This window comes from Phallusia mammillata, chromosome 6 (assembly GCF_965637545.1).
Source record: "Phallusia mammillata chromosome 6, kaPhaMamm4.hap1.1, whole genome shotgun sequence".
NCBI classification, from domain to species: domain Eukaryota; kingdom Metazoa; phylum Chordata; class Ascidiacea; order Phlebobranchia; family Ascidiidae; genus Phallusia; species Phallusia mammillata.
In genome coordinates, this window is record NC_137257.1 from 16,372,474 (window position 1) to 16,386,261 (window position 13,788).

Sequence of the window (13,788 nt, forward strand, 5' to 3'; positions counted from 1 at the left end):
AAGTATTACGACATAAAAAAAATCTGTTTCCAAAGACAATTGTTTATTACAAAATCCCGCAAAGAGTAGATATCTTATGTCAACGATCACTGATTGTATGGAATTATCTGTAAGAATAGTTGGCGAAGCAGATTACGAAGCACTTTTGCTTCGTCAACTATTTTGCTCCCAAAGAGTTATTTGTAGATTACACAGGTTTACAATCATAACTTACATATAAGGCAACATTTGTCAAATAATTGACGATGCTATGGTCATGTAAAAAAATACATTGGTTTGGATGAAATCCGTCTTGTTTAATAAATGCAACAAGTCAGTTTAATAAAACGCAACATAAACCACATTTGAGGTGAAAATGAAACTTCATCAAAGAAAGAAAACATGTTTTTCTAGTCCCCACTGATATTGACTAATTGTTAAATTTACTCAATTTTTCACAAAATACCAACCTATCTAAAGCGTTTAAATAAAGCGAGTGCAAATTTGTACACTAAATGTAGTGCTGAGGTAATACGGTGTTATCATTTATATTTTTAAAAATCTTACGCAATGTTTCAAACACACGACCTATAAGTTTGATGCAAAAAGAACTCGAGTTTCTAGTTTTAAATCAAAGATTAGTTTTCAGAAACATATTTATCAATTTCACAAAGCCACCAATAAACCACCTTTTTGACCAGCGCTTATAACAGTGTGTTATACAACTAAGACTTTAAACACACTCATAGGTAACATTACAAAGATACCTTTTACCACATGAGGAAAACGCGTTTGAGAGAAAGAATTATTACAAAATCACTATTCAAAACAACAATGTAACACATTCCGTTCACCAAGTATTAAGAAAGGCCACCAAAGTTTTAAGATGCATACCATGCGTAAACGTTAACCATTATAATATTGTCTTATTAAAATATCACGTTCTATAAACGTTACTTGTCGCAATATAGGTAGGATCGTGCATGTGTTCTTTTTCTCTTCAGACTCGCAATCGCTTGATACCAGCAGAAAAAGGGCGATAAAAAATATGCAATCATTCTATGGCAAAAAAATGAAAAAGAAATTACAAAAAATAAATTGTGTCAATCTTGGCATCTCGACTTTTCATCCCGTGAATAAGAACGAAACGCTCGATCCCATGAATCCATGGATTGACTCCATCGATGAAATCCCATTTTCCATTCGGCCTCAATCTCATCCATTTCACCTGAAAGTAATAATGTTTTAATCACGAAAAACAGAATAGTGTGTATAGCCGCGTCAAAACGTTCGCAGCAGAGTTGGGCTTTATGGGTCGGGTTCGGGCTGGCTTTGGGTTGTAATTTTATTCTGGTAAAGACTTTGACCCGGATTTAGCTTTATTCTTACAACATTTCGGGCTCAGCCATTTCGGGAGTTTCAGGCTTGTGCACCTGTTGTATTGCTGAAGGCTCAGAATAGATGAATGCCTATAACAATGGCAAAAACTTATGTTTCAAAATGTCATATTGTATTGGTTCTTGTGGTACTTAATTTTCTACAGGTTTTCAATGTTATTTTCGATGTCAAATTTGACTTGTTGATTTAAAATTGTTTCTGAATTGACGTTGGAATACCATGTAAATTAGGCAAACCGACAACCCCAATATTTTTGTCTCAGGTCCTGAAGAAATAATGGGTGTTTGCGATGCTTAGAACATGAATTGAAGTCAAAAAAGATTTCCAACAAAAAATGTCGTTTATTAATGGTTTATCGCAAACTATAGAAATCCCACTGGAAATTGTGTGAAAATATTAATTAATTTTTAATATTTAAGTCAGTTAATAACAATATTTTAATATCGGCATCTGCTGATATGGACTTGCTCTTGGCGCCACCCAGTGACTTTAAAAGCAGTTTGGAATGATAATCGTTATTGAAAGCTACTAACGACCGTTTACAAACCACACGCTATTTATGGCACCACACGAAGTTCAATCCTATAAAAACAATACTCCAAGACTGTAAAGGCATTGTAATGGAACCCAAACTGCAACGAAACCGAACTTAAAACGTTTTTCGCGGGAAACCGGCTTAAATTTGTTTCTCCAATTACTTCAGCGCATACGTTTTGTGCTTTTGTGGATTGCAATGGCAAAGAATCAACTGTAGCCACTTAGGGTAGCGTTAATGCAGCGTTCACGATTCTAGACTGCATGGAATTCAACACAGCACTGTAAAAACAGGATTACTGTTGAAACCGATAATTAAATCACCTCCAGTTCCGGTTCAAACGCTGTAACTTACTTGTAGCTAGGTTAAGGCCCGGTATATAATCCTCCCAAAAGGCGCATTGCATTGGGTATGTTAGTGGGGATCGAATAATATCCTCATGCGCTGATATTTCGAGGTACTGCTGCCTCGACGAATCAAATGGACTCCAATATTCGTCGCTTTCAAGGGTTTCGTCAAGATCACCATTGGGGTCTCTGCAAACAAATAAAAAAACGTGGTTGACATCTTTGTAGCGTGGCAGGCGACTTCACAAATAAAAAACTTGAATTGCCCTACAATTTTAAACTGATTTTAGTAGAACAAGCAAAAGGTAAATCGAAACAAATACAATCATGTACCATATTTTTCAGTTACATTAAGTGATGACCCAACTGGAGTACAGCTAAAAATATTTTTTTCAGTTACACTTGTTGCATTAATATTTTGCAAGTGTCAAAGTTCAAAGAATTTTGGAAATTCAAACAGCTTCATGTTGCACTCGTATATTGAATAAAGTTATTAATTTCTTTAAAAAAAATAAGTTTTTGTATGTATATGCCATCGGGATATATACAGTGGTGGGATTCAGCCGGTTCGCACCGGTTCTATAGAACCGTCTCGCGCAATTTCATGAGATCAGCGAACCGGATAGCATTACTGGTTACTTTCATTGGATTTACTGTCAATACTCCGGCTGAAAAATATGACTTTTATGATAGAACCGGCTGTCGAAAAATTACCCACTATACTGGATATATATATATATTTGCAAAGTTATGTACATATTCAAAACAAAATCACAAGCAAAAAGTGATTTTGAATTCAAAGCAGCAAAATCTACATTTCTGCACAAGGTTTTGCACCAAGGGTTCAAAACCGTTCAACCTTAATTTGAAAGTCAGCGCAATCCGACAAAGGGCCTAATTATTTCCTTGTCATCAAAAGTTCAACCTCGAGAGCAAGTATTGACATTGGTTAGGGATGAAAAAGTTTCGTTGCTTTTTGTGATTCGGGGATTGTTTAATCCTAGTTTGAGGTTAGGCTTAACAAATAGTTCAATATTTTTTGTCACCAAAACGTACAACTATGCAATTTGTCGAAGTTAGACCAGCCATTTTGGCGAATAGAGTTTCAATAAAGACCCCCAAAGGCAGATTTAAACCATTTTAACTTACAAACGCTTTTTGGGAATTGAAATCACTATGTGTTATTCTGTCTAAGGGTTTCTTTTTATCGCAGAAAAAAACACCTGTAGGCCAGTCAACCCACTTGTTTTTTGTTTTCTAGTTTATCGCTTTTCACTGAAAACATGTGGGGATTATGGGAGGTCGTTTCGCATGCGTCCGTGCTGTCATTCAAAACAGTTTTTCCGTGAGAAAACCAGCAGATGTGACTCGACTCGTTGGCCTGTCAAGTCCACATGTGAAAGCTCTGTTTTTGGGCAATGACCGTCAGAGCAAAAGGTGGATTAACTAAAAAAACACTGGCGGCAAAATTTGCGCACGACGTTCGCCCTAAAACCCGGCAAAACATGAGAATAAGCGGTGGAAAACAAGAGGCGTAAGCCGACACCAGCAATCGTGGTTAAACTTCAAACGGTACCTAGCAAGTTTACACACAAGCTCAGTACGTTGTTAATCATAGCGGAAACTGTCAAAACATCGCGATGGAAACATAATACCATGACAGGATCGACTTATCACACAGCAAAGGACATTTTTACAAATGTATACTGTTAAAAAAATTGTCAAAAAACAAATGTTTTTAAGATCTGATTCTTAGATGTATTCGTGAAGCGGCAAAAATTGAGAAGTATATTTTTTGTATATTTTTTATGCAAGTAACACTTAGTGAAGGCTGAAAATGTATCAAAAATTCAGGGTCTCGGGCAAATCACTGTATTCGACAGAACCGTTTTGACCATACCCATGTTTAGGGTTATTTTGCTGTTATTGAACCGTAACAAAACAAGTTTTACATTTCTTCACTTATTGGCATAGTTGAGGTTTAAGTGTCAAGTCAGCCCAAGTTTCCAATTTCGCTCCATTACATATACATTGCAACTTTTAGTGTATTTACACCACTTTTTGTTTTCGACAATCTTAACAACAACTGATTGGTTTATGCTAGTAATAAATGTTTGTGTTTGTCACATTGACCTTAGTTTACTTTTGCTTTTGTCGACTTTTAAAGACGACTTTAGGCTACTTTAAACTTTAAACTTGGTTAAACAGTTTGCTCCAAACCTTTTGGGTTGCTAAAAGTATAGTAAATATATTGGTTTAAACTGCGTCTTAGTCACCTATGTTTCTTATTTTAATAAGTTGAACTAAATTCGTTAAAAAATAAAACTTCAAAACATAGATTGGGTAAATGTATTATTTACGCTCAGCTTGTTACGACTCATTGAAAAACATAATCCCATTTAGCATTATTCTATCCACAGACAAAATATATATCAACTAACTACAAATCAATCAGAAACAACTCAATTTAGTCTTTAATCTCCTAATAACTATCAGCTACGGTTGCTTACCCATATTTCGCAAAGTTGGTCCAATAGCGCATCATGCGGCGGCTCACCAGTCTGTCGACGTCACCATACCCACTTGCGTAGGAAAAATCCCCGAAAAATGGAAGGCCAAAAATAAGTTCGATTTCGTAACCGTGCATTACACCGGCCCAAGAAGGCCAAGCGTTGTTGGAGATGCGATAATCGAAGTGGTAAAGATACACACGCCGATTGGAGAAGTGTTGCGAATGTAATCTGTCAAGCAGGAAAGTAGCTTGAAGCAATGCTACAAAAGTGATATACCGTGTACACGTTACATTGTATAAACAAGATATGTTGTGTTCAATAAAGAGGAAGGTTAATGCATATAATCATGCTTTTCATAATGGAAACACGACGTTTTGCAAACAAAAAACTGACAGTTTTCGAAACAGTTGTGGTAGATCAGTGCAGCACAACCTCAAGGTTGACCGCACAAAACTATTTTCTGGCACCACTTTAAGAACATATAATGACAAGAAAATAAAGACGTAATTGAGCTGTTAGATAGCATGCGATATGTCGAAAATAGAATTGGGTCGAGATATTTAAGTGTGGTCTACAATGAAAACACTGATGACATTATTAACCAATGTGTGTTTATGCAATACAACTTTTTTTCATTCCGAGATCTATTATTTTCCGTTCCCTTGTAATATTTGTACACGCTTAAAGCAATTTAAGAAAGCAAACAATGAATTTTCCACTTATCACTCAAACTCAAAAGGAGTAGTTTTTTCAGCGCCGTTTAGCAAGAGCTATACAGCGTCCCAGGACAAAGCGCGTAATTGTACGCAAGCTGTTGTGGTTATCTAATTGACTTCTTGCCCTTGCGTTGCAGCCGCGTTTGGGGCGTCACTTAGGCAGGGTTGTGATTATGTGACCTTTGAGTAAAGTGGAATGCGGTTACGCAACGCGAGTAGCGCGAGAAGGTCGTGGTGGCCTCGTAATTTAACTCAGTGCTATTGCTGGAGTCCGATCTAAGATGTTGGGTGAATGAGAGATGCTTTAGTGGTAAAGAGGACGGGTTTGGTAAAACGGGCGTTGTTTGAAGGAAATATGTGCCATACGGCTGTTTTCAAACAACTAAAAGGCTAGGAACACTATACATGGACTTGAAAATTAATTTAATCAAAAACATATCTGCCCGAGTACTTGTATATGGAATACATCATGCAGACGTTTTAACAATCGCTGTTGTCATCATCAGTGCAGGCCGGCTCTAGCTGGATTGACAACTTGAAACGTCTACATGATGTATTCTACATATACAAGTTCTCTGGCAGTTATTTTTTGATTGAATAAGGTTATTTTACTTATTATCGGTTTCTGGCATGGGGTAATGCCAAAACAATTATCAGTATTTCCAAACAAGTAACTTATGTTATAACAAACATGACAACTTGAAAAATTTTTAGGCAGATAACTCAACTGGAATAAGCTTTACTGTTCAAGGACCCTTTTCATTATAGCCCTTGTCCGAGATTTTTCTTACAATATTCAAAAATAGGGCCCAACTCCGTACTAAATTTTACATCCTCATATATATTATGTATTTATTCTTTTGTATATTTAGGCTAATATATATTTATTCTACAATCCAAACCGTTCTTACTTCACCATAGACTTGGTTGGACAATCGATATGAAAATCAGCCACGATACGGTCAAGTGCGTCCCGATACTGGGCGGGGTTGTTGGGATTCGACCAATCAGCGTAGAGGAAGGCTGTAGCAGATCTTCCCATTGCGTTTGTTCGCAATCCACATAGTTCTATACCTTTGATGTATTCATCTCTAGCAAATATTCTCATTTTAACACAGAAACGGCAAATCGAGTGTTAAATCGTTTCAAAAATGTTTCAAGACAGTGTTTCAAGTTTGAAAAGTTTTGCGAACATTATTTTCTGAAATAACCAAGTACTGTAAAACAATTCTCGCTTTTGTGTCAAACCCCGAGTATACCGAAATCTAACCACACTAAATCCACATGCAAGTCAAATACTTTCCCAATAAAAAAAACACATTCTTAATAATATTTATCCGTTCAAAAATTGACAAACTCGCAAGTTTGCTGACTATATTGTTATTTTATATTTTACAACATTTCTTTAAACTTTGTCTCAAGAAAACAAGGCATCGCTTAGGGGTTCTATTGACTTCAATGCAAATGCGGGAGTGTTTCAGCAAAATGGTGGTTTACAAAACGTATTGTAATTGCTTGTGTGTAAATCAAGGTTGGTGGGCCAGCGGACAAAAGTTTAAAATTCAGTGCTAGCAAGTGTAAAGCAAGACCATCAGCACTGCGCGACCCTACCTGGTAATGAGACTGTCGGTTGAAATGTTAAATCCCGGGCAAGTGTAAATATTAAAATATGAGCCTTCGTTTGTGTTGTAACCAGCTAATACATCTACGGGAGCATGCTGTCCTTGCTTCGTGACCTAAAGAAAATAACAAAAAATTTATCTGCAATATATATAATACATAATACTGTTAGTTTTATAACACATTTTTGTCTTCTAGATTGTGACTGGCGTTCGTGTAAGCGCTTAAAGATTATCAAAAGTCAAGAGATCGGGTCGAACCAGCGTTGGGGTACAAAGAAGCAGCTTTTCAATGAACAACTAGGTCATCAACTAATCAAACTTCCTCACAATTTATAATATCCCTTAATGTCTTTTACCAAAGTCTGCAGTTAGCCGAAACCAAAAATACATCATTATATAGACGGTGCAAAGGGCAACAGAGAAAATGAACAACAAAGAAACTTACTTCTTGTGGAGATAAAGGCAGAAACGCGGTTCCATGAACGGGCACAAATGGGAAATCAAAAATCTCAGCAGTTATCCACGAAGCTCCGAAAACCTCTTGAGCTGTCTTCGATCGCAAGCAAGTAAGAAGTTCTATTTCGCTCGAGGTTTCGGTGTTGGGGCAACTCAGATTTTTAGCAAGTTGTCGAGCCCGTTTTAAGGCCACGTCCAGCGTATTGGTCGACCACGGGGTCATTTGGTTTCCACTTTGATAAATGACTCTGTGTATATCAAAAGTAAAGGGTCACAAAATTAATTGCTGTGTGTAGAACTAAATGCAGGATTGCATAATTGAGTAAAACGGAATTTAAAGCACCTTGGTTTGAAAAATTTACATTATATGTTCGCCACGAAATAGTAAACATTGTTATACTTGAATACATTTTGCCATGCAGGAAAATCTAAATTATAACAATTTAGGAAAAACGACAAAAAACTGAAAAACTGTGTTGTACGTAACATTCACAAAACGCGGAAAACGAAAACCTTCATACGGATTTCACTATAGCTGGCAAATGCAAAGTAATTTATTTCAAATCATTCGGTGAACAGCTTGTTTTGTCACTTATCACACTCTCGGCGGCTTTTGACAAATTCGTGCCCCCAAAAAAACCTTTTATGTATTTAGCGCAGGTTTCCGATGCTGTATCGAAACTGCTATTAGGGATAAGCACATTTAACCTATCTTAAACTCAATACTATTATGTATTACCCCAGTGGTGAAAAATAACCGGCTTTGCACAGACAATATAAGCTACACACCTGTTGAACAGTCCTCTGCTGGATGGCGCTACAGTGTGTAAGCCAATCGAAGCTGCTCCCGCACTTTCCCCAAACAGAGTGACGTCATCAGGGTTACCACCGAACTGACGTATGTTGTCCCTCACCCACTTCAGACCCAGCTGCTGGTCAAGCAATCCAGCATTCCCGGGATATTCCCCAGCGAGTGGAGGCATAAACCCCAGCGGTCCAAGTCTGAAATTACCATAAAAAAAACATAAAATAAAAGGTAATTTGTATTTACATGAAATAAACCGAAAAGAACTCATTTTATGCATAGTCAGCAGTAATTAACACATGTCAAAGACACGTACAACGTTATATAGATACACACAAACATCGTGGACTCACCTATAGTTTACCGATACGACAACAACGTCACCTTCAGCAGCCAGGTAACGTCCATCATACAAGGGAAGGGCGGGTGTGCCGCTGAAAAACGACCCTCCAAATATCCACACCATCACAGAAAGTGGTTGTGAGTACGAACTTAAGTCGGACGGAGTCCACACGTTGAGATAAAGACAGTCTTCACTTTTGTTGTTTGGTGAGTTCCACATTTCCGCTCCTATACATGGGTAAAATATAAAAGCAATAGTTGTTTCCATTCTTACTGACTTTATCCTAAGCTTTACGACTGTCTTATTTTGTAGGTAATTTTTACTTTTTCATTAAGGCCTCATAAAGTACTCTAAACTAGTGATGCACCGAAGTTTCGGTTGGCCGAAACATTTCGGCCGCATACGCTGTTTTTCGATGTTTCGGTTTCGGCCCGAACTTTTTTAAAAATTCGGCCGAAACCGAAATTTTGATTGCATGGAATAAATGCCTAAACTATCATTATCGCCAATACAAAACGTCACAAATTAACTAATTTTTGTGTCTATAAAATACGAGCCACGTTGTCTGCAAAATATTACAAGTTTAGTAAATCTGATCCGCATTGTGAAACTGATTTTGATTGGTCCTAATTCAATTCACTCGCATCAACGACACAAGGTTCAGTTGAAAATATACGAAGAAACGAGGATTTTAGGTTCGGCCTGATTCGGCCGAAATTATTCGGCCTCGTGGCCGAATATTCGGTTTCGGCCCGAACTTTTTTAGGCGGGTTCGGTGCATCACTACTCTAAACCAAGGGTCCGCAAATAATGGATCGCGACCTAAATATGGCCTCAAATACAGCCAACTTGGGGTGAAGAATAACTTGAGTGTGTCGTTTTATCAACATTTTATTTTCTGGTTTGCATGGAAACTTCAAAAACTCAAAGATTTCTTATGTTCCATTGATTTCTCGCAAAGTTTTGTCAATTTATGTTCCTTATATGTCACAGTTTATTTGGGTTGCGAGATATTGCAACTTTATATGGTTTGCGACAAAAAGTATTTGCGAACCCCCGCTCTGGAGTTTACACCAATCAGTCTGCATGAAGCAAACCAAACGTGTTTTATTATTTCATTAAATTGTAAAAAACATGTTCGGCAAAATATACTGCAGCCCTGAATTATGTGTCATTTGTTTACAAAACTCCCGTCATTTCAACTTGGAGTCATAGCCAACATTGCAAACGATTAGATCAAAAATACTTGACCTTAACCTTTCATCTCCAAATAAATTCATAAATAAAAAATGCTTTTTCTATTCACCATTACTGACCCCGAAAACCAGGAAAGTATGTGTCATCATCATGGATGCAAGTCGGCCCAAACTCGACGGCTTTGCGTATATCTGGATCCCATGAGAGCGCCGGCTGCGGAGAAGCGAAACGTAATTCTCCGACTGGTGGACGCCCAAAGGGTATGCCTAGAAATACGGAGACTTCACGCTGCCCGGATGCGCCAAGATCCACGGACATGAATTTTCCCTGGACAGATCCGTGTCTGTACAACAAGTGATGAGGTTTTGAAGCTTATAAGTTCACGGTCTGCCAATTTGACATTAAGTTTTGCTAAACTGCTTACGTTATTTTCAATGTTACATATTGACTTATGCTATTTATTTGTTTATTGACTTCATGTTACTTTATTCAATTGCATCATATTTGCCAGTAATTGCCGATTTCTATGGATTCCCGCTTTCCCTCATAGCAACTTGTGTTGCAATCTATTGCATAGTGTGACGTAATAATCTACTGCCAGTTTTGTGTGACAACGCAACGTGGTTTAGTTCTTTTCGTTGCTGACTTCCGTGGAGCACGGTGCTGCGTCGGTTGTATTAGAAAAGCCGTTTATTTTCGTGTTGACGATTATTGGTGAGTCACTTTGTACATATGTGTTTAATGACTCTAACTGTGAATTACTATAACGAATGCAAACTTAACTGCTAATGTTCTCCTCGTGTGATGTTCCGCCCTTTAACCGGGGCGCGTTCACGGGACGTTACATACTTTTGACTACTTGTGATTTTCAATATATAAGTTAAAAAGGTGTAAGGGGACCCGTTATTTTTAAACCCCTGAGGGCTAAAAAGTTAGATGCAAATGTGACTAGCGCAACGTCAGGCCGTAATCAAAACCGTTTTATTTAAACTTAAGCTGCTTAACGCCCTAAACCGAACCGAAAAGCCCGGTCCTACTACAACATTTGTAATAAAATAGTACTAGTGGCCGTAAATTAAAAAGAGATATTAGCTAAACATAAAAACTGGTCCGAATTAGTTTTGTGAGACTAGAAAGATTTGTTACCGGCCAAGTAGCCACACGCATCAGCCTTCGTGTACGCTTATTGTGCTAAAACAATCAAACAAACATTTGCAGTGATCCACCGTCAATAACAAAATAGTTGTGCACCAGTGATTTAGACGCACTTCTGCATGACTGTATGTCAACTGGAAAACCGACAGTATTTGCACAGTCACTAAATTGTCGCAAATGACAATCAAATAGCTTGTGAGTCCCAAAAAACACCTGTTAACCATCAGGAAATTCCAAATAAACCAAATCAAACTAATCATAGTCTTCAATCATGTCAGCAGCGATAACGGCACAGTTAGTCGATCGCATTTATGATAGTAGCTTCCCTATGCCTTATAAAATGCCTTATAAAATTAAAGTCCCAATAAAAAGCATTCAATTTTGATTTAAAAGTAATTGACTTACTAGTCAAATCCCTAGTAATCATTTACAACTCATAAAATGATTTATACGTACGTGGTTCTCGCTGTAGGTCCTACTGTTTGTTCTGAAGCCTTGACGACATTGCACAGCAGTAAACATAATAGGCCGGCGAAACATAGTAGCCGCATATTCCACGTGCTATCCTGCAGCAAGCAGCAATACTCAGGGCACTTCATCGCATAAATATTTAACAACACAGAACTAATGCTATCGAGGAAGGCCGCCTGTTGAACAATTGATTGCCATGTCAGTGTGACTGCGAGTGCACCTATCATTCACTCCACACTTTTAGACATATTTTAAACCAGTTTGACTTGACAGCAGAAAACGATTTTAGGTTCTTTAAGCAAGAAAGGTTTGATAGTCTATACTCGAAGTTGTATGTTTTGCGCCTGTCTGCTAAGTTATAAGTTTAAAACATATATCCTCACAAATCACTAAAAAATGGCGGCTTAACATTGTCAATATAACTTTCAGCTATAAGTCAATAGCTCCTGCAAATACTAACTTTTTTATCATTACTCAGACCAGCATAGTGTTTTCTCAATTTAACTTTAGCAGTTTGCATTTCTCAAACTTCTGTGACCATTGTTCCTTCTCATGTATTCAGCGTCGATGACTAAAGCTTCCTTAAACAGGTAATTTAAAACCTTAAACATAACTTCTGCGATGTTTTGTACAACTCTAACATATTCAACAGTGCTTCTGTACGCTAGGATATAATACTAAAACATTTCAGCTGACAATTAAACAAAGGAGAGTATTAACTTTTAAGAGCGTTGGACTGATGTTACCAATTAGACGTTTCTTAGTCTAGAGGCCGTTCTCAGCATGACATGCTTTTGAAATTGCCAGTTCAATACCCACCATAAAATAAATTAGAGGCCCAGCAAGTAACTTAACTCTATAGGCCGGTAAATCAATGAACAAGGCTTCGTTGGCCGCGAAAACTTGCTAAACATTGACGCTCGCTCGCTAAAACCATTGGAATAAATAATTAAAGAATTGTTTGCAGTCGGCGGTCTTCGTTTACCCTTTTGACTGATTTGTTGACACACAAAGGCACTTATCGGTTGATCAATACACATCTTATCAGAGGCGTTATGCCTACGCCTTTGCTTAGATGACAATTGTCAGCTATTTCGGACTCTAAGGCAAATACACCTTGAAACTGTACGTTGCCCTTCATTCTATTGAGGTTGCTTTCATATTTTCCAAAATTTTAAGCATCTTTCTTCGCAGATGCCATTTCCCAACTGACTATAACTATGCCAATACACATTTTTAAATGTAAACAAAGCCAAAATGGTTTAAAATAATGTCTTCGTCAATTCAAAATATCTACTTCATGTTTTACTTTATGTATAAAGTAAAGTCCATTCATTGAAAACATGCTCTGTCAAACTTTAGTTGCTAACACCTATACCAAGTTTAAACTGCACAAATGATCAACTGGCGTAAAATCAATTTAACAACACTGGCAAGTTGACCACTTAATGAATGGCCAGACTAGCTATTGTAGCTACTCTTTTTACAGGGTCGGTACCACGCAACGTCATTTAACTGCGTAGTGATGACGCGTTGACAGTTCCAGCTGAGAGCTCGTTCGAATGTGCCTTTGATCTGACACAAATAATAGCAAATGACTTTTAAAAAGGTGTCAAATGTATTTTCCACTTTGCCGTACTGTAGGGTTACAAAAAAGAGTTTAGTCAACGCTCCAACTAGCTGGCTTATCGAAATGTTAAACATTTCAAGCCAAGTTTAATTAATACATGAGTTCTGTATTACGTTTATTTCTACAGCGTCCAGCAAACATATTAAAACTGAATAGTTTCGTTCTATAACGTGTTGATTGCCGCGATAAAAATGATTTTAAATGGTTTGTTTCCAATCACCTCAAAACTTGTTTATAGAAGTAAAGTCATGTCTAATGTCCAATCTCACTGTTTACATTTTATTGCACAGCACTCGCTTCGAACCAGTTATCCTTGTAAATGCTCTTGCCTAAAAGCGTAAGAACTAAAGCCCTCTTAAACCCACGGTCTAACTATAAACTTTGTTATCCCAATTACACGGCCATGAGAATTTACTCAGCTGTCCCTAATGTCGTCTTTATTACGCCACTTACCTCATACGTCCATATAATGATGACTTGAGCAACTTTCCTACATTTTGTCATATTAGTTGTTTTTAAACACTGCTAACAGATTATTAATACTGCACCATGACCTTTCAAGAGATGTTTCTTCAATGGGGCTAAAAATAACACAAGCTAACTCAAACTGCAGCACTTGGG

General features: G+C 37.5%; 1 protein-coding gene across 1 annotated transcript; it reads right to left on the reverse strand.

The window, feature by feature from the left end:
• Nucleotides 1-22: 22 nt before the first annotated feature.
• On the reverse strand, nucleotides 23-11,779 carry LOC145232014 (cholinesterase-like). The gene is made up of 10 exons (XM_080096500.1): nucleotides 11,523-11,779; nucleotides 10,031-10,254; nucleotides 8,725-8,941; nucleotides 8,356-8,568; nucleotides 7,556-7,814; nucleotides 7,100-7,224; nucleotides 6,400-6,579; nucleotides 4,770-5,000; nucleotides 2,267-2,448; nucleotides 23-1,207 (listed from the first exon to the last, which is right to left on the reverse strand). Exons 1-10 carry the CDS (start codon nucleotides 11,762-11,764, stop codon nucleotides 1,083-1,085), a joined length of 1,998 nt encoding a protein of 665 aa, XP_079952626.1. The 5' UTR covers nucleotides 11,765-11,779; the 3' UTR covers nucleotides 23-1,082.
• Nucleotides 11,780-13,788: the final 2,009 nt, after the last annotated feature.